The sequence below is a fragment of the Pogonomyrmex barbatus genome, unplaced genomic scaffold, assembly GCF_055798465.1.
Source record: "Pogonomyrmex barbatus isolate J1 unplaced genomic scaffold, ASM5579846v1 scaffold1, whole genome shotgun sequence".
Classification (NCBI taxonomy): domain Eukaryota; kingdom Metazoa; phylum Arthropoda; class Insecta; order Hymenoptera; family Formicidae; genus Pogonomyrmex; species Pogonomyrmex barbatus.
In genome coordinates this window covers 8,836,408-8,860,470 of record NW_028297098.1, presented here as the reverse complement: position 1 = coordinate 8,860,470, position 24,063 = coordinate 8,836,408, and the positions used below count along the sequence as shown (strand labels likewise).

Sequence of the window (24,063 nt, the reverse complement as noted above, 5' to 3'; positions counted from 1 at the left end):
GACTTTTGTAGATGGAAATTTCTGTATAAAATTCTTTCTTTTACATAAATAAGAAAACGGGCGCATGAACTTGGTGTTATTTTTTACCTTTTTTAAAAGATAATTTTATTAGGATATTACTCATTTTTTTAGTAACAAATAATATTTATTATTTAGCATTTTTTTACTATATATATACTTTTATTATATATATATATATATACTTTTTTTACTATATATATATATATATATATATATATATATATAGAAAAAACAATCAGTATTCAGTCATTATTTTTTAATAATCTTTTTTAAAAAAAATATATACACATTTTTTGCTCCTCTAGGCTATTTTTTCTTGTTAATTTGCACATTATCAATCCATCCATTAGTCGTTTCATCTCTACATATACTTGTATAATGACCATCTTCAATAGATGATCCATGATGAAAAATGGCATTCATTATAAAATTGTCCCCTACTGATATTATAATTGTTGGTACTGCACGCAAATTAAATTGATCTATTTTTATTAATTTACCATTTTGTTCTGAAAATAATTATAAATAAATGATAAGTATTTCTCGTGTTAATGTTAATTTTTTTAAAAATATTGTATCTTTCCCTGTACAATTTTTACATAAGTCATGAGAATACCATCTCGAAAAAGTAATATTTAATAAATCATTAAGATCGTAACTGTCTTTCTTTAAATTAGTAATGGGAATTGAAATAAGAATATTATCATTAGTAATAATAATTGTATTATCACAAGTTTTGCACCGTATAGTGGAACGTATTTGATGCTTAATTAGATTTTTTATATAATATTTTTCACAGATAGTTATGAGACATTCAGATGCATCTTTTATACAGCTAGAAAAATTACTTCCTAAAGCTTGTCGTACTGTAAATGTATTTAAATTAGATATTCCGTTTTCATATCGATTCATTAATATACTAAAACATTTAATTTATCACACTCAAATATTTGTTTTCTAATAACATTTAAATGCAAAAGACATTGCAAAATTGCATTTGCGTAAGATGAAACTTTATCCTTATTTTGGAAACCATGTATTACCCAAACAGTATTTTTTTGAACCGTTTCATATGATTCTTGAACAGAAGAAATAACTTTTGATAATGTCCATAAGTATCTTTTTTAGTATATTTTTGTTGTGAAATAGTAATCAATTTCGCTTCTGATTTATATATTTATTTTAATCGATTATATTCAATAATTGCATCTTCGCTGGTTTTTACAGATGAGGGATCATAATTAATTAAATACAAACCTTCTCTAGATGTTACTCGTAACAAGCAATATAAACTTATCCTGCATTAAATACAGAATTACCAATGTCCATAATAGCATTTTATAAACTTAATCCTTGGCTTTTATAAATAGTGATTCCATAACTCAATGATAATGGAAATTGTTTTCTGATAACGTCTATCCATCATTTGAAATTTAACGCTGACTCTTTCAATCAAATATTCTGAACCTGTAGGTAATAAAAATTCGATCTTTTTTACATATTCAGTATTTATATCTTGAACAATTGATATTACTTTCACGATTGTACCATTTATCAGTCCCAAACTAGCATCAATATTACATCTTATCATTACTTTTGCTCCAACTTTAATAATAATTTATTTCGAAAGTCCAGCTGTTCTAGTATATCTAATATATGTTCTAGTATCATCATCATTTTTCGATAATACTTTCAATACTTTCTTTTTTATGTATGGAACACAATCGTGTCTTCAGCAATTAATAATATTTCTTTTGAATTAATACGATTCAACATTGCAGTATTTAAAATATCACACATATGACAAGTAGGAAGTAAACACACAGTGTCAACTGATAAATTGAAATAAAATTACATATTTCATCCAATCTTGAATTAAAAGAAGTATTCGTAAAGAATATTTTTCTATTTTGAAGAATCTCGTGATTTGAATTTGTCAATAAACCAATACGAATACGCCATAACAATTCATGATAAGCCATATCTCCTTGCTGTCGCATATTAATTGTCAATTCATCATATTCAAATAATGTAGTCCACAAATTAATGGTTCCTAAAGTGCTAATATATTTATCAATTTTTTTCTTTCAATGAACAAAAACAAAATCTTTGTGTACAGGAGATAATTGAAGATCTCCAAATAAAAGAATATGTAAATATATAATATTTTCTACCAAACCAGCCATCATTACATTCAGTAGTGTCATATATTTCGGATAATCGAAGATGTATATACATTAAAATTAAATTAGATATCATTGATATTTCATCTATTATAAAAAGTGTAATATCATTTAAATTCACTTGTAGAACTTTCAATACATGATCAGATAATTGTTTATATTTAGGAGTATGACCATGTTCAACAGGTAATTGGAACAATCTATGAATTATCAAATCGTCTATATTAAATGCTGCAATACCTGTAGGTACTGCTACAGCAGTTTCTTTATTAAGATTTTGTTTTACCCAACATTTAATAACCTTAATTAGAAAACTTTTTTCCAGTACCACCGCAACATATAATCGTAATACTGATTTATTTAATGTAATAGTGTTAATAACTCTATCAAATATTCTCTTTTGATCCGCGTTTAATTTTATTATCATTTCAGAAACATCCTCTTCTTTAATTTTAACTCCAAGATCTTTAAAGTCTTGCATAGCTTCACCCACCTCTATATTTTGCACACCTATTGCATTTTCTGGATCATCTTATTGTTTTTACAATTCATTATCTAGATATTTCTGAACTAACTGTTTTGCAGTTTCAAATGCTGTTAACATATAACATATAACATAACATATAATTACAACATACAACATATAACATATAACATATTATTTATGTTGTTTTATGTTATATATTATTAATTTATGTTTTATGTTATGTTTTTTTATGTTATTTATGTTTAATTTATATTTTATATTTAATTAATTTATATTTATATTTAATTAATATTTATATTTATATTTATTAATATTAATTATTATATTTATTATTATGTAACGGAGCGCATCCCTCCGCTCCAGGCCTCCTCCGATTTTCCCCCGACAGACCATCCGTCGGGGACCGCCGAACACCAGGCGGAGTGCGGCAGTGGCCGCAAGAGGCAGTAATGCCTCCTTTTTTAATCTGTCAATACGCGAACTTCGAAGCGTCGGAGAACACCACGAAAACATGTATGTACACCGTACCACCGAACGTGAACGCGTCCCGCGCCGCACCGACGCCGCGCCACGCAACCGAGCGAGTGTCCCGCATCGCGCCATGACCGCGTCCATAAGCGCGTAACCACCCCCGCACCGCGTCGTTACCTTTCCACCGAATTCCTTTCCTACCTTTAATCATCCCCCGCTCCTATTCCGTCTAATCCCCAAAAAACCAATTATACCCGATCCTTTTTTTCCGCTCCTGGGGAGAGGGATGCTAACCCCGAGATCGACCAATCCGACCGATCCGATCGAAAATACCGAGGTCGATCTCGGGTATAAAAAGGCATCACTCTCCACAAGAAAGCATTCCTCGTTGACTCCTGTTCCTAGCTCGTTTTCCGAGAGCCCGACTCAAGGAAGCGAGCATCCGAAACTAGTAGCAAGCCTGAGTTTTGTTGGGGCTCTCCTCAACGCGCCAAGTTCGCTTGGCCTGGCCGAAAGCCGTCTCCGTATCTCGCACGGCAAGCCGAGAGTTGCTGGGGTCTGCCCAGCGCATCGAGTTCGCTCGATCCGACTCCGCCGTTTCCGAGATTCCTCCGCCGGGCATCGGGGTTCTCCCCGATACCACCTCTCCGAGCACCAAGGTACACTCTGATCGGCCGAGTACACTCGGCACCGCCACTTTCTTCTCCGCACACAGCTGGGGCTCTCCCCGGCTGGCCGAGTTCACTCGGCATTCACGCAGACAGACGAGGGGCGCCCCCGTCAGCCGAGCCCTCTCGGCAGGGAACGGGCACACCCGTTCTCCGATCTAAACGATCCGACAACCTCACGAATATCCACCCTCGCGACAACACCCGCGACACGCGTGCACGTTTCAATCAACGCCGATTTAAAGGTCCGCGACGAATACGTGCGACACCGCCGCCGCCGCGCGCGCCCCGTGCCACCGAACTACGCGCCGCGACCAGTATCGCGCCGACCGCCAGAGCGATATCTCATTTTGTATTCACGCGCTATCCGCGCGCCGATCGCCGTCTCGCCCGTCCACGGCCACGAACATTTACGCGAAGATTCGGTGCATTCCATCGCACCACTGTTAGTTGAATAAAGCATCGTTATTTCTTATAATTATCGCCTAACAACTTAATAACAACTTTCTGTCTCCAACGTCCTCGCTTCCCCTCCTGGCAACCGACTGACCGCTCTCCGCGCGGGAAAGCGAGACCGTTTTAATTATATTTATTTAATTAATATTTATTTAATTTATATTTATATTTAATTAATTTATGTTTAATGTAATAATTTGTTGTAAAAATCTAATTCTATTTCTATTTCTATTTCTATTTCTTATTCTATTTCTTCAATGTATTATATATTATTACTTACAATATTACAATATTACTTACTATTATATGAGATGTTATATCTTCATGTTATATCTTCTTTTTTATTAATACATACAACTTCACACGAAGGACATCTGTCAAAGATATATCAAATAAAAAAAATGAGCGCTACAAGAGCTGTCATACAGAGACATTCATTAATGCCTCTTGCGACAGAAAAAGGAGAGTCACGATGACGATCAGGACGTTTCTTAAATTTACCAATTTGAACTTTGCGTCACGATTGCGTCGCGATATCTCAGTTTGTAGAACACGGAAAAAAAATAAAAACACTTTTTTTAATAATTTGATACTCGATTAAGCATAATTAAAACTTAATCAATGCAGTCATTGCTGAGATATGAAAATATAGACCAAGATATGAAAATATAAACCGAGTTCATCCCGGGGTCTCGCGTAAATAAAGCCACGGGCGCCGTTCTACGCAAATTTCACTGCGCGTGAACTTGGCATCGAGACACCACCCGTGTCTCTTGATTATGATTGATTTCTACACTTACATTCAATGAAAATCTAAAGGCAATCATATTGAAAAATCACTGAGTGCTCACTGATCTGCTTTCTCTGCTGAACGCAGCCATTATATAAGTACATTACATAAGTTTTGGAATCAACTTTTAGGCTCAGTAGAGGAGTTAGCGGTCTAGTGTATAATATAAATGTCTATAGTCACAAAAAAGCTTTTGATTAGTCCGCCATCTTTTGGCGGTTCTCACTTATTTTCAAATACATTAATTACATTAATCTTAAATTGTAATATTATATTATTACTTTAAAAACATAAGCGTTTTAAAGGTAATAAAATGTGTATATTTATAAAACTTTATTTTACATAATTATATATTACCAATTTATTAATATATTTCTTTTAATTTTAACGATTTTAAATTTATTATTTATTAAATTTATTATTTTACTATTTATTTATTTATTTATCTTTTTTTTCGCTATTTATCTTTTTCAACAAGAGTAAATATTAATATAATATTATTATACTACTGTTACACTATAATATTTTTAACTTTTTGATACACAATTGTCAAAATGATTCTCTGTGAAATCAATACAATGACAGCTATTCACAAAGTTAGCGCAGCGAGAGAACCCATCGCGGAAAAGCATCAACAACAAACTTCGAAGAAATTTCGAGAGATGCAAGTATCGATGTCGTCTTTTTTTAGAAAGGATTATTATACATATTTATTATAAACATATTTATTATTATAAACAAACTTTATTACAGTATAAAATAAAATTTAAGTAAAAAAATGAACATCCACTCATTTTTTATATTGATTTATCACAATTAATTAATTTATGACTATATTTTGCAATTTTAGTATCTCTATTATTTAATAATATATTATCACGCTTTTCACGTGTTTAATACACATGCACAATACACTTAATCAATGCACATGCAAAGTAAAAAATATTGCTATTGGTTAGAATGAGATGGTGTATATTTCTTTCTCGTAGGATTTAGCCAAAACATGGCGGATCAGAGTCTCTGATTGGCGGATCAAAATCATGGCTAATCTCTGATTGTAATATCTCTACAGTTGAGTATTGAAATCCGACTGAAATTAGGTATTTATAGAGTCCCTAAACCAGAATCTCCAGAGTCCAGAACCAGAACCCATAGATCTTATATGTATGGACTAGTAATACAGATATGATTATGTCCGCGGGAGGTTGGAGAGAGAAGCGTCTCTCTTTTTCTAAGTGTCCGGAAATATGTTTTGTGCATGCTTGACATATACTATACATTAATGTATTCTTATTAGTATATACTTATGCAAGTTAAAGGAAAGTTTGAGGTTATTTGTACGTTATTTGCAGAATATAAAAGAAATAATGGTTCGAAAGTATATTATTTGCAGAGTGAGTTATTCTCCAGAAAATAATGTTTCTTTTCATTCGTAAATAATAATGAAGCAGACCTTATTGTAAAATATATTAAACATACTTTAACATATATTAAGCATACTTTAATAATTGTAGAAGCATTTGTGAAATTTTTTTATTTTATAAATAAATAAATAAATTTTATAAATTTTAAGAGCTTTAAATTATAAATTCAATTCAATTATTATATTCTTAATATATAATAATTCTTAGAAAAAAAGTTTCATTTGTTTCATTTGAAATTAAAAAAAAATTTACATTCTATTATCCACTTTTTTAACAGATTTTATTACATTAGAACATTAGGTTCGCGTTGCTTAGAATTTTCAATATTTAAAGTAAAATAGATATATTTGTGAGCAATGGAAAAAAAAACAAAAAGCTTAAGTGCAATAAGTATAAACGACACGAACTGCCTATTTATAGAAAACCATTTATTATTAGTCTTAAAACATTTATTGTTCAAAATAATTATAACTATCATATTTTTCCAAAAACTTGCATTTTTAAAAAGAAAATTATTCTTTTATAATTTCATTATTTAAAAAACGAGTGTATTGTGTATCATGTATATAAAATAAAACAACATTAGAAACTATATATAAAACTAAAATTTAAGTATGCAGTAAGTATGCCATGCATGATTCATTAAATATTGCAATTCTTATTTTACTCTTTTTTTATTATTTTACAGAATTATCATAAAAAATAAAAACTTCAATGTAGAATTACATATCGTTTATTTTAAAACTCTTTCCACAAATTAATCTAAAAATTTTATCTAATATGTTTTTTCACTTTTCTTATATATATATATATATATATATATATATATATTTTTTTTTTTTATTGCATTTTATATGTTTGATATGAAGTTTTTCATTCTTTACTCTTCATCAACATTTATTGTTTTTGATATCATATTATTATATTAATCCGCCATATGCTTCGAACTCATGCGCAATACATATTTCCGGACATCTTAAGAGAAAGAAGTATCAAAAAGTACATCTCTCTCTGTCTAATCTCCCGCAAACACTGTTTCTTATGCAGAAATTATAGCAATTGCCAGTCCATATCTATATATAAGGTTTATGATCTGGCCACTCACTTACTACGTTTACACGGTGACGTTAAACTGTAGTAACAACCGTAGTTAGTAAAATCTTGAGTTCGATTGGTGTTTTTTTTAAATCTAAAAATGTGCTCCAATTAAATGCAGGAAATCACTAACTGTGGTTGTTACTAAATCGGTTTAACGTCGCCGTGTAAATGTAGTAACTATTGATTACATGACAATTTCTATAAAAAAAGAGGGGATAAAATTGATAATGACAAAAATTCCTAAACAACACAATTTAATTTCTGTGAATTGGCGTGTAAATAATAATCTGTTAGTTGCGGAAGCTTTTTTGACACATATATATATATATATATATGCATATGTCATGTGCATATATAAAATAATAAGTATTTTCTAACTGTAAATATATTGTGAAAGAAAAATAAAGATGAAAAAGAAAAATAAGGAAAGGCAAATGAAGAAGGGATAAATATCAGATAAGTAACTAATATTCTTATAAAATGGTTGATCAGGCTGGTATAGGTCATCGTTAAATCACATTGGCATTCGGGTACTTTCAAGATAATTTAGATTTCGATTTTTCTAATTTAGATTTTTCGATGGGTTCTCTCGCTGCGCTAACTTTGTGAATAGCTGTCATTGTATTGATTTCATAGAGAATTTTGACAATTGTGTATCAAAAAGTTAAAAATATTATAGTGTAACAGTAGTATAATAGTATTATATTAATTTTTGCTCTTGTGTTGAAAAAGATAAATAGCGAAAAAAAAGATAAATAAATAAATAAATAGTAAAATAATAAATTTAATAAATAATAAATTTAAAATCGTTAAAATTAAAAGAAATATATTAATAAATTGGTAATATAATTATGTAAAATAAAGTTTTATAAATGTACACATTTTATTACCTTTAAAACACTTATGTTTTTAAAGTATAATATTACAATTTAAGATTAATGTAGTTAATGTATTTGAAAATAAGTGGAAATAGCTAAAAAATGGCGGACCAATCAAAAGTTGTTTTTTCGTGACCAGTCTCTAATTGTAGTGTCTCTATCCAACTTGTTCTTCGTAACTCCATCTCGATACTCTCTCACGAAGAATAAATAGTTTATGTCGGAAATTGTCGATCCTATGGTTGGTGATTCGAATTTTATAACGTAAGTTCTACAAATGTCAAAAAGATTTTATATTTTGACGCGAGATTTAGATTTAATATTAGATAAGTTTCATATAAGATGGAGAGCAACTGGATAGAATCGCTGAGGACAAAACTTGTGGAAACAGATACGACGACGCTTAAACAGTTGTTGCAGTCCAATGCTGAAATCGTGGGTGAAATCAAGAAAAGTCAACAACTCAATAGTAAATTTAGAATGCGAATAATTTAATTTGAAGAAAATAAATTTTGAAAAAGAAATAAGCTATTTCTTGTTGCTTTAAAGTTCTCATGAAATAAGATAATATATCTTAATGTTTTTAGAGGATGAAACTAAAATTGAGGAATCAATGGCAAAATTGGCTACAATTAAAGAGATAATATGTATGGAGACTCAAACTTTAGAACAAAAAAATAATGAGTTATCAAATGAAAAGGGTTATTTAGTAAGTTCTAATAAAGATTATTTATTTATTTTAGTGTATGCATTTGATATATATTATATATATATATATTTAATATATACATAGAGCATATACATTAGACCCTATATACAATTGAGATGTTAGGAATAGATATTACATTTTGGAAATAAAAATTTGCAATAGAAATTAAATGTAATGCACAATGGATATAAATAAATATAAGATATGGCTAGTAAATATTTTATATTTACTTTTATTATGCATTACGCTTTATTTTGAATTTTCATTTCCAAAATTTAATATTTATTATTATTTTCTCCATTGTGCAAAGTCTTTATTTTTTTATCATATAATTAAAATATTCTAATATTGAATCTTATTTAACAGAAAGAATTAGAAGTAGAGAAAAAACAACTGTTGCAAGAGATCAAACAGTTGGAAGAGAAATGTAATAGCATGAAGTCTTTTAAACCAAATTTGCATGATGAGCGATTGCTAGAACAAGGAAAGTATGTGTATCATTATGATGTATTAAGATATCTTAACTTTTCTATCAAACTATTTATACTATTATCATATTTGCTTTATAGGAAAAAATTGAAATTATACAAGGATTTAACGAAAATACAATGGGATTATGAAACCATAAAGCATGATATTAAAGGTTGTATCCTTTTTTAATTTACATGTATATGTAAGTAATATTAAGTAACTATGTAAGTAATTTAGATTTTATATATATATATATATATATATATATATAAAACTATATAAATATAACTAATGAAGTAACAAATCGTCGCAACAAATATAAGTATATTGAGCATGATTTTAATCATATGTAATGGTTTGTTGCTTTGTTTTACCAAGAAGTGATCTTTAATTCTAAACATAGATGTTTCAAACAAACGTGATTATATTCATCACTTTTGTCACAAAAGTCAAGAGACTAATGACAAATTATTTGACTCTCTGTGGCATGAGATATATTTATCTATCAGTGGAGACAAGGAAAATCTCGAACCAACATTCCACCTAACCTAAACTTCATATTTGGATGAAATTCATACGATTAAAAAAAAAAATAATCTTAATTTTTAAATTTTTTTAAAATAAATATTTGTACATATTTGATTTACATACATTCAAGTATGACATACATTCATTTGTAATAAACTTGTGCTCCATAACAAAAAATTATTTCTTAATTTCCATTCGTTCTTTTTTATTCTTAGAATTATTAATTTGTCCAGATCTTTATATGATTATTGAATTTTAGCATTAATCAAACGATTAAAAGCATGATTCGTATAATATAATGTATAGTAGAAGAAAAGAATAAATAACCCTACCATTATAAGAATATTTGCAATGCAGAAAAGTACGCAACTTAAAATACTTGCACCAATAATCAATACTATCACTGAAAACACAATGTATAATCTATTAAAATATGAATTAAAATATGAAATTTTTCACAATTTAAGAAACAAATATATCATCTCTTACCTTGAACCATCACAAAACCAACAAATGCAAATACAGCAGTAATAATAGCAAATACAATAAACAAGAAGATAGGTATCAATAGTGATACTATTGCAATAAAGATAGCCACTTGTAGAAAAGGATTATGAGTGAATTGCTCCTTAAATTTGAGGATATATATACGAACGTTGGGATGATGTAAAAATGATTGGTATTTTTTAGCTCGTTCTTCATCTGAAATTAAACATTAATTCTTAGCTCACCTTGTGTGATTATGTAATACAAAATAAAATATATTTACAATATGCTGTATAAAATAAACTCACTTACAATACATAATTATGGAATTGTATATGCAGTTGTCACTCTGTACCTAAAATAAACTGAGATGAAAGCACAAGCAAAGTGTAAGACAAGATGAAAGAGACAATAATCTTCATTCGCTGCAGAATGTTTCTAATAACATATAAAATAATTTTACCAATCGAGAGATCGACTGTATATTTAACTTACCTCTGTCATTTTTTTTTTTTTCGAATATTCAAAGTTTTTTAACGGAATTCTTAAACATCATCGAATACTTTATCCATACTATGACTTGCACACCGTAGTTCGAGAAGAGCGATTAAAAGAATAAATAAATATATTCTCGCTTTTATACGTATTATTCTCTTGAGGATAAATAGCTAGTATATCAAAATTCAAAATTTTCGGTTTGTAAGTAAAAATTATCGTTGTCATTAAATTACGGGTACAGTCAAAGGCTTGCTACAAATGCTTTGATGCATTTTTTGATTGGTGCATTAGTAAAATTCTTTGGTTTAATTGGACAATCAAGCACTTTGAAGCATTTGTAGTGTTATATTGACTGTAGCCTACATCTTGCATCGTATATATGGCTGCGTTCCAAAACTCTATCAACTCTGGAGAACCCAGGATAGTGGGGGAAAGAGTCATGGCGTTTTTCACTGGGCAAGGGGTCGATTATGTATCACAAAACCTAAAGTCCCTATAATAAGAGTCCGGATAGAATTGTCTTCCATCCTATTGGTGTTGACAAAATGATGGAACTAATAAAATGTCTTCAATTTATACTTTACGCGTGGTATTATTCAAGTAGTACGAATGAAATAATATAAAAAATAAATTAATTTTCAACAGTTTTATTTATATATAAAAATATAAAGAATACTAGTCTATGTAAAAAATAAATATTAATTAATAATAACCTTAATAATAACATTAATAATAGCTATAGTTTTACCACTAAAAACCTTATTTTTTAATCGTAGAATTAAAACAATTAGGCATGCAGCAACCAGGCATTTCTACAAAATTCATGTAATTTGTAATGAACATAGAATACAGTATTAAAGGTTAGAAATTAATTTTTATGACATTTCATTATAATATTTATATTTTATATATTTTATATTTTTTATAACATTGTAAGTCTTTATTTTATTTGTTTATGGTATTTATCTTAACAGTATATATTATGTATAATATATATATCACTGGTCATACAATTAATATATCTATATATGTTCGTTATGTCTACTATATTTTGTTAAATTAGAAACTTTGTCCAGACTCTTACTATAGGGATTTAAGCTTTGAGAAGTAAGAAATTGACCAATTATAATCGAATATGAAAAGAATAATCTACTATGATTGGTCAATTTCTTACGACTTAAAGATTAAATACTTATTGTGGACCGACACTAACAAAACCTAAAGTAAAAAGGCGAGCTCTGACTTAATTGGTTAATTTTCATCATAGTGAAAATGCGATTTTTCACGTAACATTGCTCTACAAGTTTTTGAATGTCGAATTCAGTAAAATTGTGTCGTATTTGTAATTTGAGTTTGCATCGTATTAGAGTTTTAGGACGATAGTCCTAAACATCGATTAATATTAAAAATAATGGATTTCATTATTATGTTGCTGATGGAAGAAAATGAAAAAGATAGGAATAGATATCACCAAAAAAATTTAAATATAATAAGGAAAAGATTAAGGAATACAAAGATCTATTTGACATTGCGGATAATACATTTCTCAAATTGTACATTGGTATTAGATATGAGCAAATTATTTTATTTTAAATTACAATTAGGCCCTGCACATAATAGAAGAAATAGAATAGGAATAAATATTAAATATTAAAAAAATATAGAGATTCATAAACATAACGCGGAATGGCTACAAATAAGATATATATTTATACGAAAGGTTTCTCGGCGCCTCATCGCTAGCAAATTTAAATAAATTTCTCGAGTTGTTTGACATTTTGTATGGAGAAAATGTATAAATGTCTTGAAGACGAGAGGTTTTCGGAATGTAATAACCGTTAGAATTATTTACCAAGTCGTATGGTATTTGGAAGAGGAAAACAGGAACAGACAGGTTCGCACTAGAAGTTTCTGATGACGACAAATTTGGAGTTATACGAGGCTTTTACCTTATGACAAACATGTTGAAAAAATTTTGTAGATATTGTAAGAATTAGACGATCGTAAGCGGTCATAAAAAGAGATTCGGAATATAAACAGCTAACAGAGAGGAACCGTCGTGGTCGTGCAGACTAAGTGTCGGATTGGTAGACGAGGGATCCCGAGTTCAAATCCAGTCGGTCTTCGTTAATTTTTTCCGAATCTAATAGATATCTTTCAATCTCAGAAGTGGGATTCAGCCCATGTTACCTCAGAGAGGATTCAGCCCATGTTACCTGACAGGGAGAATTCAGTCGATTTTATGAGTGTCGTTTGTGTGTTGTTCGAAATGAACCAAGTCGAGGAGTTAAAATACTCCAATATCGTGTTGATCGTTCAAAAGTGAACGGAAAAAGTCGTGGAGTAAAAGTACTCCAATGTCGATCGTTCAAAAAAGTGAACGAATTCGGGAAGCTCTAAGTTTCGGGTAAAATTCCGGTAGATGAAGACTCGGTACATTTGGGACGAATGTAATGCCAGAATGGCCGAGCTGTAAGAATTAGACGACCGTAAGCGGTCATAAAAAGAGATTCGGAATATAAACAGCTAACAGAGAGGAGCCGTCGTGGTAGTGCAGACTAAGTGGGTTGGTAAACGAGGGATCCCGAGTTCAAATCCAGTCGGTCTCCGTTAATTTTTTCCGAATCTAATAGATATCTTTCAATATCTTTCAAAACTCTAGATTTTTCTAACATGGAATTATACACTAGGAAGGTTATTTTCCTTAATTCTATGGCAAACAAACGAAAAATATTTGAAAAATGATTAGATATTTCTTGGAGTTATGTAGCTAAGATTGATTTTAGATCGGCAGAAAAGGGAAGTAAAATGGACAAAGATTGGAATTTATGTTACAAAAAAATTAAGTTTTGTTATATTATACATATTATACCAATTCATAATAGTGTTTCTTTAATATTTAATTATTCTTAAAAGTACAAGTTTGTATATGACAATACGTTACATGAGATTTTTCGCATTTCCTTTTTCCATGAAGAAAGATTTTACGAAATAATTATATGATTGGCCTATCATTATCTTTGTAATCTTCGCTGACTATTTTGAGAAACTGTTTAAGCTTATAACTGCGAGACAAATAATAAAGAAATACGCAGCAATATTATCCACAAGTCTGAAAAAATGTACCCTGTAATCGTATGATGTTCCATTTATGAGTAGTAGAATTTCGTCGAAGTCGTAAATTGAATCTGGAATCCAAGGTAATCCGTAGCTATCGAAATACGTGCCTTCTCCATTCTTATCTATGTAGAAAGCAATCCAGAACGATCGTGATTATCGGTGTTTGCGACGATGGTCATCGACTTCGTTCACACCCTCGGGATTCTGTCGGCAGGATACACACACGTCCGACACTGAGATGATACAACGCTCATAGAGATTTCAAGCGAATTCATCTTTCGCAAAGAGAAATGATTTTTGAGTTGTTTCCTGGCTCGTCGGTGTCGTTATATTTTTATCTTCTTGCGAGGATTGTACGGTAGGAGCTTCCTTTTTTTCATGCATAGATTTTCTTTCTCCACTTTTATTTGTTTGCACCTCGCTTGTTCTGTTTCTAATCTCTTATTTCTCCACGTAACGAGATTCAGGAAATTTTGTTTTATCGTAAAAACCCCGCTTTTTGTATCACTTGGAGCTTTCATCGATAAAAGAATTATCTGCTGATATCGCAATTCCCTTCTTTCAATTGCATCCAGTATCTCAATTTGCATTGCGTAACGCGCAATGAAATTTGTCGGAATTTCAATAAAACCCGTGATTATTGCAACGTAATTCATGCTCTTCGCCTTCCGACAGGTTTTTGAATGCGGGAGAGATTTCCTCTAGATTATATACATTTCTCGCGAGTGTGTTTTGCAAATAATGTACCTTCTCTCGACCTCTGGTGTATATGTAACGCGCTTGCCGTGCATTCACGTAGTTCCGCCGTGAAATGTGTGGATTTGATTGTTCCGTCAAACCACTCAATTTCGTGGAAGTTTTGAGAGAGCCAGTTGTTTTCTCGTCTATATTTTTCGAGTAATTCGACAAATAGATATGGAGGCAATAATGCAGTGGCTTATGAATGCTTCGTTAACAGCGACAACCGCCACTTCCTTCGGTATAAACTTCCCCTCAGCGTCGCGGAAACTTTGTATATCGATAACTATATCCATGATGCATAGAATGCACTTTCAATCTGTTTTGCCCGACGTTCGCGTCTAAAGCAAAACTATTTTTCGTTATGCTTTCGGAGAAATAGAAATGAAAAGTAAATAGCGGTGGCAGGGGAAGAAATTCGAGTATATCTTATCCACTAAAACCCTGGTAAAAATAAAGCGTTAAGCGAGCGTTAATAAGGTATTATTTGAAGAGTAAATCTAGTGTAAAGGGAAAATAATAGAAGTGTAAGAGAAATTTATAAGAGGCGAAAATTGGGACCTCGAAACTTAAAGCAAGCGACAACTAAACGTTAAAAAAATGTTAACAAAACATAATAGAATTTTTTGGCAAGTGTGAGGAAAATGATTGTTAAATGTAAATGGATCGTTGTCAAACTGTATGGTGAACATCAACAGAACGTTATCGAGTTTTCCAACAAATATAAACGGAATATTATGGAAATCCTTAGTAAACGTGAACCAAGAATTTATTTATTTATTGAAACGTCAGAAATTTTAGAATTTAAATCCAGAACTTATTCTAATTGAATATCACAGTTGCTTTAATATAATTTGATTCTAAATTAAAATAATCAGTGAAATTATTGAAAAAATACTTATACATTTTTTCCAATTATTATTCTACAATATGTCGCATTATCATATTGCTTGTCACATGTAATACGAGTGTAGCTTGATACTTGAAATAATGTAACCTGATGTAAATTGATTACGCTTATATATTAGAATAAACAATCATGATTAAAATGAAACCGTTTATTACATAGGTATAAGCAAAATGAATTTTTCAAATTATCTCTAAGAATGCAAAATCCTTATTATATGAAAAAGCAATATAATTTAAATATTATAAAATTGTAATTGTAAAAAATCTGTCAGTATTTAAGATTAATTATTCCACTCATTGCCATTAGTAGAAAGTAACTATATTGAAGCAATTAATGTGATAATCGACTGATATAAATTTTGGAATTACTTATATTTTAATAACACTTCATTATTACAAATAAAGGCAGGCAATAAAAAATTCATTGTCATAGAAATCTAAAAATGTTTTTATTTTTATATTTTTAATATTTTTCAAAATATATATATTTTTATTTTTTATATTTATTAGAACATTTGTTTATATTTATTCTTATAAGAATATTTTTATAATATATGTAAAATTTATATATTTCAGTTATATTAGATGTACAAAAAAATTCTGAGCTTTAGATTTTATACAACCAAAATAACAATTTAAATTTTATATATCTTTCCGCCCTTTTGCGGTTTTAAAGTGTTGATATTTGGCCTTCTAAAATGCCATACGGTTTGGCATTTGATGCACATAATCTCAAAAATCAGTAGTGTTCACGATGGCAATAACAAAAGAGCATATTCGATTTTCCATCCACTTCGCGTTTCATCTGAAGAAAAATGCTGCTGAAGCCACTGTAATGATTTATGCTGCATATGGAGAGAACGCTGTAAGTCATACTACATGTAAAAGATGGTATCAAAAGTTTCGCCAAGGAGATTTCAGTCTTGAAAATAAACCGCGTGCTGGACGCCCTCAAAAGATTGAAACGGACGAATTGCAAGCACTGCTGGATATAAACTCTGCGCAAACTGAAAAGGAGCTTGCAGAACAGCTTGACGTTACGCAGCAAACCATTTCCGTACGTTTACATACGATGGGAAAGGTTCAGAAGGAAGGCAGATGGGTTCCGCATGAATTGTCCGAAGACAACAAAAATCGTCGGCGTGACACTGCACTCACTTTGCTTTCAAAGTTCCGGAAAAAAGATTTTTTGCACAAAATCATTACAGGCGATGAAAAGTAGATTCTTTATAATAACCCTAAATGTAGAAAATCATGGGTTGACCCTGGTCAACCTTTTGACGCCAAAGCCCAATATCCACGCCAAGAAAGTTTTGCTCTGTATCTGGTGGGATTGGAAAGGTGTGTTGTATTACGAGTTACAACCGGGTGAAACAACTACGGCAGACCGCTACCAACAACAATTGACTAATTTGAGCGATGCATTAGAAGAAAAAAGGCCATTTACTGGCCAAGGACGTCGTAAAGTGATCTTGCTTCATGACAATGCTCGACCACATGTTGCGAAAGCGACTCAGGATCATATCTTTGCGTTAGGCTGGGAACTTCTCCCGCACGCGGCGTATAGCCCAGACATGGCGCCTTCCGATTACCTATTCCGGTCGCTGCAGCATCATTTGGCTAATACACATTTCATGAGATTTGAAGAGATACGAAAATGCATTGATGACTTTATCGCTTCGAAGCCGGTAAGCTTCTATCGTCAAGGAATTCGCAAGCTACCCGAAAGATGGCAAAAGGTCGTTGATGCAAACGGGGAATATTTCGCTGATTAATATTTTTTTTGTTTGTTTTTGAATAAAGATTAAATTTTATAAAAAAAAGCTCAGAACTTTTTTATACTTCTTTACAAGAGAAATTTGGTTTAGCTGCACGCGACAAGTTATCCGTTGCCAAATACCCCGCATAATGCGCTGGATCGTAGTACAAATTTTCAAGCCCGGTCATTTCAATTCACACCAATCGAGTAAACGTCTCTTTTCGTCTGTGGAGAATCTTTCATAAACGTTATAGGGGTATCGGCTTTACGAAAACGAAGCGAATAAAACAATGCGCAGTTCGCTCACTCTTCTTCACTTGCGGTTTTATCCCTTTCTCGTGCGTCGTAGTCTCTTCCTCATCGTCATTGTCGTTGAAAGTTTTCTCGGTACTTTTGGAACTCGGTCGTGGTAGTGATAATATCTCGACAAATGTGGTTGCTAACAATTCTTTATTTCCTACGAGTACAGCTGGGGTGTTTGTCGTATTCAGTAATCGCACAAACTGATCTCTTCCTATTGTTTTCATAGTTTTTCGCATCGCATCGTTTATCATTTCCGTGACATTTGACTCTTTTATAATGTTACCGTCGATAGTCATAATTCCTTCTTTGTCTCAAGTAATTCTCACGGGTACTGCTTTATCAATTAAATGTTTCAAAAGTAAATGCGCCTTGGCACGAAAACTTTTTGGCACATTTTCTAATATTTTTTCGACGCTTTGCCGTTCAAGCCTACGCAAAGAGTCGACCCGTAGTATATTACTTACATACTCGTCAAGATGAGAAAGTTTGCTTTGTGATTCGCACGCCAGTTCCGCTACGTCTCCCTCCTGCGCATCTGAATTGTTCTCATCAACGGCGTTACGCGTCGAATCTTCCTTTTGCAATTTATCAAAATGGAGATATTGCTGAAGTATTTCTTTATACAATTTCCATTTCTCATTTACATCGCGGGGAGTAGGTGAATTAAGAATCCTGCTCATATCGGAATCGAATCGTGACAAAATCGGTCTGGGTGTTTGTACGGAATTTAAATTTTCTCCATGTATCGTCTCCGAATTCTGTCGCATGGAGTTTTCCCTCGGGTCTATTATCGATTGCTAATGTTGTTGGAGGTGGTGCTGCATTCTTTCGAGATTTTTCGTGGAAATCAAGACCATCTTCTTTCTATAATTCAGTTTACCTGTTTCTCTCTCTCTCTCTCTCTCTCTCTCTCTCTCTCTCTCTCTCTAACTATCCACCGATAATTTTCGAAAATAGGAACGATAGTATAGGTCCGATGAGATACGGTAAAAATCCGCCTCGCTGTAGTAATAGCCTTTCTACTTTTCCAATTATCGACTTTTCTCGCTATGCGACGCAAAGTTGTTTTATACTTGTTTAGACGATTTTTTTCAGCACGTTCGAGCGGAACATTATTCTTGTAAGTATTGAAAACGCACTCGCAGATACAATGAACGAATTTTTCGTCCGCCTAAGAAAGAGACGCGCTAATTTTTGTTCAAATAACATAGCGCTTTGAGAAGACAGATATTTTTCTTACTGATCGAACGTTCTGATTTTTCTCGCATTAACCGAAGACGTTCTCTTCTTCATCGCGAGGAAGTTGCACGACGTCGCAAAAGACTGCGAGTACGATACTTTTATACGAAACTTCCGGAAAAAGATCTGCGCGGTACGTAAACGTACGTAGTTCGCTGGAAAATATGCACGTGCGAAAACGATACTCGTCGGAGTCGATTGTTTCAGATCGAACAATAAATATCCGTGAAATTGAGACGTGACATCGTGATACGCTTCCTTAAAGAACTTCGGATCGTTCGGATAGACTTGACGAGCGAAATGATAAAGTTGCGCGCGATCTCATGGATTTTTGAAAACCACAAAGTAATTCGCATTGAGAAATATATCGCGTTATCCACGTCCCTGATGAAAAAGATTTTGCGTGATGAGAATTCTGAGATTCTTATGAAGACTTCCCTTGGTAAACAGATCTACGATCGCTTCGCTCGAGGACGATTCCCTCATAAGATCGTCAATTATTATTAATTTCGCACGGGATGGATCGTTAGAATAATTTTCCGGATGTGGTAATCCCTTGTGAAATTCGATTGCGGAATCTCAAATTTCGTATTGAAGCTGCTGATAAGCATCCTGTTACTCAGCGTAATAAAACAAAATTCTCTCAAAACAGACATCTGACATAACGGATAAATGATGAAGAAATCTCTTTACAAAGATTGTTTTCCCGCATCCCGTCGGTCCGCACACGATCGACATCCATGAACGTTTCCAGCACACATTTCGCGAAATGAACATCTTGCGTTAAACTTAGTTTAATAAACATGGGATGAGTCATTTGAGATTCTTGATTTGTTCTCAGAGAGATTTTTAAGATTAACTTACTCGCGGAAGGCGAGTACTCTCCGCGACTGTACTCGCGCCAGCATCTTCGCGTAACAAGCTCATACTCGACCGCGACAAGCTTCGCTCATACGCTCGTGCGAGCGTTCACCGACGCTAATGAGTTTATACGCGTGTTCGTCGAAAGCTAATTCAAGTCGGAGAAACTTGCAGAAAAAGTGATTGAATAGTTGCGGACGTAAAAATTTATACTTTTTTCTTTTACAAAGTATTTTATTCTTCAACGAAAATTCAAAATTTTTTCTGTGTAAAAAATTAATTTTAAAAGAAAGTTATAGTAATGTGACAAAAAATTGGGAGTTTAAAAAATTTAATTTTATAAAAGGATTATTATTACTTTTTCTTACAATTAGAAAAATAAACATTTTTATTATATTTTCTCTTAATAACTAAAAGTAAACACAAATTCACATTTTCAATTTTATAAAAGTTTTCTAATCAAAACTTCGAATAATAAACATTTTCGAATTACATTTTTCTTTTAAATTTAATTTTTAATTTAATTATTTTAATTTAATTTAATTTAATAACTAAAATAAAATAAATTTACATTTTACTTAATTTTTACAAATATATATTTATTTGGTATACATATTTACATTTGCATGAGAACGGGGAAAATCCGAGTCTTAATCTAACTTAATTTTAAGTAAATATTATATCACGTAAAACCGTATAGATAAGAAAGCGATTGTCGATAAATCTACGTTTTAATAAAACTGGAGCACATGTTTTTACTTCATTTCGCGTTATTATCTTGTGAAACACAGTGCGACGAATTGCTTTAGATCACACATTTATCTCTTCTCTCTCCTCTTTTTCCCCATTTAATAATAAATTATAAATACTGTTAAAATTAAGCAGCCGTGAGTTTTCAAAATTTAATTTGATCCCCTTTATCTTACATGTTTCATATTTGCGTCCGTCCGGTATACGTATCACGTACGCGTAAAATTTCGATGCACCAGATACAAACAATGAAGCTACCACATCCATAACTCTCGAGTTCGTCAGTCATATCATCCAAAAAATTACCTGTATGTGGTTCGTACTCGATCATCCTTGCTCATATATATATACAAGAATCTATATCATAATATAATACGTGCCAGTCTAATTTTTCCAAATATTCATATAATTTTAAACACGCCTGTGCCGTCATATACGCCGCTATCACATTAGTTATTGGTGAAGATACCACCGCTTCGCTTTTTAACCGTCATGAAACATATATTGCATCCTCGTTAACGGACAATATACCGATTATCTCGTATTTTGGACTTGACAACAATTCGGCGGAACGTTGAGGAGTTCTTATTATTTCCGTATTCGGCAAGTTACTTCGCTGGCCGAATTTTCCCCAAAACGAATTGAGACAGAGTTTGGTGACGTAAGCTGGAATTACGTACGATGTTATTTTTATCAAGAAGAATGATATCTTCGGTTGCTTCGTACTCCCTCAGGTAACGTTCTTTAGCAACATCGTCGTTCTCGCACTCGTTCGGCCATCCACTCGCCTCTTGTCTTAATTGTAAAAAGGTTGATATACCCGTCAAACAATCCATCTTGTCGCATTTCAGGATTATATCGCGTGGATTTGTATTGTCAAATCTTATCTATCCGCGTCACGAGATATTCTTTTTTGATTGCTTTGCGTAATTCACAAGACACCCATGTGCTCTTGAACTCACGCTCCGCAGAATCGTCGTGAGTGCACGCATCGCGAGAAAATGTTTCACAGCATGTACGACAAAGAGCGAATAATAATTTACCGCGTACGCGATACGGCAGTACCGGATGGAAAAGATCACGCGGGGAGAGTACTCGACAACGTATGAGACCCTCGACTGGACTGAAATTAAAATTTGGCATAATTTCAATTAAACTATTGCATTCCTCGCCTACATAAAAGTCTGGATGACCGATTGAAAAAACTCCAGTCTTGAGTATGTAGGGGTACAGAGAACATACATTTACGTAACGTATTTTCTCGATACCCGAAACTTCGTATCGAGTCACGATATTGCCGGTGCGTCCGTCAAAAAATGCATCACCAGGATCGAAAGGCGAGATTTGTACCACAGGGTGATTTTCAAAAAATTTTCATTTTCTCTCGATTTTCGCGCATTCGTCAAAAACGCACTTCCATTTTTCCGTTAGGATATATCCCTGCTGACGTAATCGCCAAAGCGTTGCAACCGTTCGTTCATAACGCGTGTCAATTGTATCTTTAAAATTCTCGAGCGTTTTATCACGATTTATTGGATAACAAGACGGGCATCCGTGAAATTGTAAGACATGACATTGCGTCTCACCTCCATTCTCACATTCGTAATACCCATCGACAAGCATGCTTTCCGCTAATCGATACTCGCGTCCATGTCCCGCGTGAATTATTCGATGACCGATCTTCGTTCCTTCAAAATTAGCCATTGCACGGATTGCGTGATTATCTTTAAATCTGTATCCACCTGATGGAATGATTCCTATTTCTCCTTCGCGCAAAAAGTTTTTCCGAAAAATTCTCATACACGTTGAAGCGATAGTTGTACATTCTTCGAATGGGCACACGTTTCCTCTAAGAATATTTTTCTGAAGACTATGCATATCAACGTCGTGCAACGTCAAAGTGCAACAATATTCAAGTATTTCGCATTGAAAATCAAATACTTTTTTTCTGTCATTTTCGGGTGCCAAGAAAACGCAAGAAAACGTTCGCGTTCCTCTGTTTGCATTGTTTCGGGCGAGTAATAACGAACATCCGGTAGTGGACCGACATATGTTTAATTCTGACAAACGCATAGGCATGATTAATACTGTTGATAAATTTCGTACAATATGCTGATAAGACCATAATTTTTGTATTATTCAAAATTATACGAGGTTCTAATCCGGAGTAATTTTCAACAATGTACCGGAGGATAAACTGTGTGTTGAACGATTTCGCGTTATGCGCTATACAAATGATTCGAGTAAAATGTTTCGTAGGGCGTGTTGTAAATTCGACAAATTGTTTTACAGAATTCTCCCGAAAAATAAATTCACGTACTCCACACCAGTCGCAACGCATCGACAAATTATTTATCCCCGCGCACGAATCGCAAATCTGTTGCGCGACGCAGAAAGGCGGAATGTGAATTTTTATATCGATTCCCTCAAACGATTGATTTTGACGCGTCTCAAAATCATAAAACACGAATGCCGTTCATCCCTTTTTGCGTTCCCGCTCATCTGCGTTATTCTGCTCACTCTCTCTCGTAATTACAGGAGAATCTCCGTCTCAACAGCGGAAGATCTGTCTTTATGAGAAAGAGATTGCATGTAGCAAAGATGATTTAACGGTTTTTGCGAACTGCAAATTTTACAAAAAGAAACGCCACATTTGTGTTTCTTTTTGTCGCTTTTATAACCTGTCCGCAACCTTTGCAAATCGAATAGTATTACAGACATTCGCTGGAGTTTTTCCGTCATACGACTTTGTCGCGAGATGATGCTCGAAACATGCGTTTTCAAAGAACGAACGCAAATTACACCTACAACAAGTTCTACGATTTCGCGCTGGTCACACGGCGGCACGTTGTTACATCGAAGACATTTATTTGAGCAGCGGTGACCCCTTTCCTCGCGATATCCAATATTGCATGATATGCAATAACCTCTTCTACTTCCCGCGGCCACTTTTAAATTTAAAATAGGATTATAATGATATTGACGTTCGTGATATATAATATTTAATCGATATAAAGGTTCGCGTTCTAGAGAAACGAGTACCGCAGTTCCGTCGAATAAAGATCTTTCGCTGCGTCCGAAAGTGATAAGAATATTATCTCAGCCCAAGTAATAAATCATTTTTTCTTGAAAATTTGTTCCTTGTATCTAGACTTGACCTTTTTCGATTTCACCTTTTTTGTTTACTAATGCATAAACGGCGCCAAACATATATCA

At 32.6% G+C, this 24,063-nt stretch overlaps 2 protein-coding genes and 1 pseudogene across 6 annotated transcripts; 1 reads left to right on the top strand and 2 right to left on the bottom strand.

The window, feature by feature from the left end:
• Positions 1–727: 727 nt before the first annotated feature.
• Positions 728–2,848, bottom strand: LOC148938027 (ATP-dependent DNA helicase PIF1-like; annotated as a pseudogene).
• A 5,735-nt stretch (positions 2,849–8,583) lies between these two features.
• LOC148938026 (uncharacterized) lies at positions 8,584–10,361 on the top strand. Of its 5 annotated transcripts, none has more exons than XM_089073670.1 (6): positions 8,584–8,740; positions 8,819–8,945; positions 9,064–9,185; positions 9,552–9,673; positions 9,755–9,831; positions 10,060–10,361. In XM_089073670.1, exons 2-6 carry the CDS (start codon positions 8,819–8,821, stop codon positions 10,206–10,208), a joined length of 597 nt encoding a protein of 198 aa, XP_088929796.1. In that variant the 5' UTR covers positions 8,584–8,740; the 3' UTR covers positions 10,209–10,361. The 5 variants fall into 5 exon arrangements, with proteins under 5 accessions (XP_088929796.1, XP_088929800.1, XP_088929794.1 ...); XM_089073674.1 differs by having other exon boundaries at positions 8,589–8,740; positions 8,803–8,945; XM_089073668.1 differs by having other exon boundaries at positions 8,614–8,740; positions 8,791–8,945.
• LOC105424185 (uncharacterized) lies at positions 10,255–11,574 on the bottom strand. The gene is made up of 4 exons (XM_011634280.3): positions 11,166–11,574; positions 10,983–11,025; positions 10,674–10,886; positions 10,255–10,587 (listed from the first exon to the last, which is right to left on the bottom strand). The coding sequence occupies exons 1-4, from the start codon at positions 11,172–11,174 to the stop codon at positions 10,430–10,432; spliced, it is 423 nt and encodes a 140-aa protein (XP_011632582.2). The 5' UTR covers positions 11,175–11,574; the 3' UTR covers positions 10,255–10,429.
• Between the last annotated feature and the right edge of the window lie 12,489 nt (positions 11,575–24,063).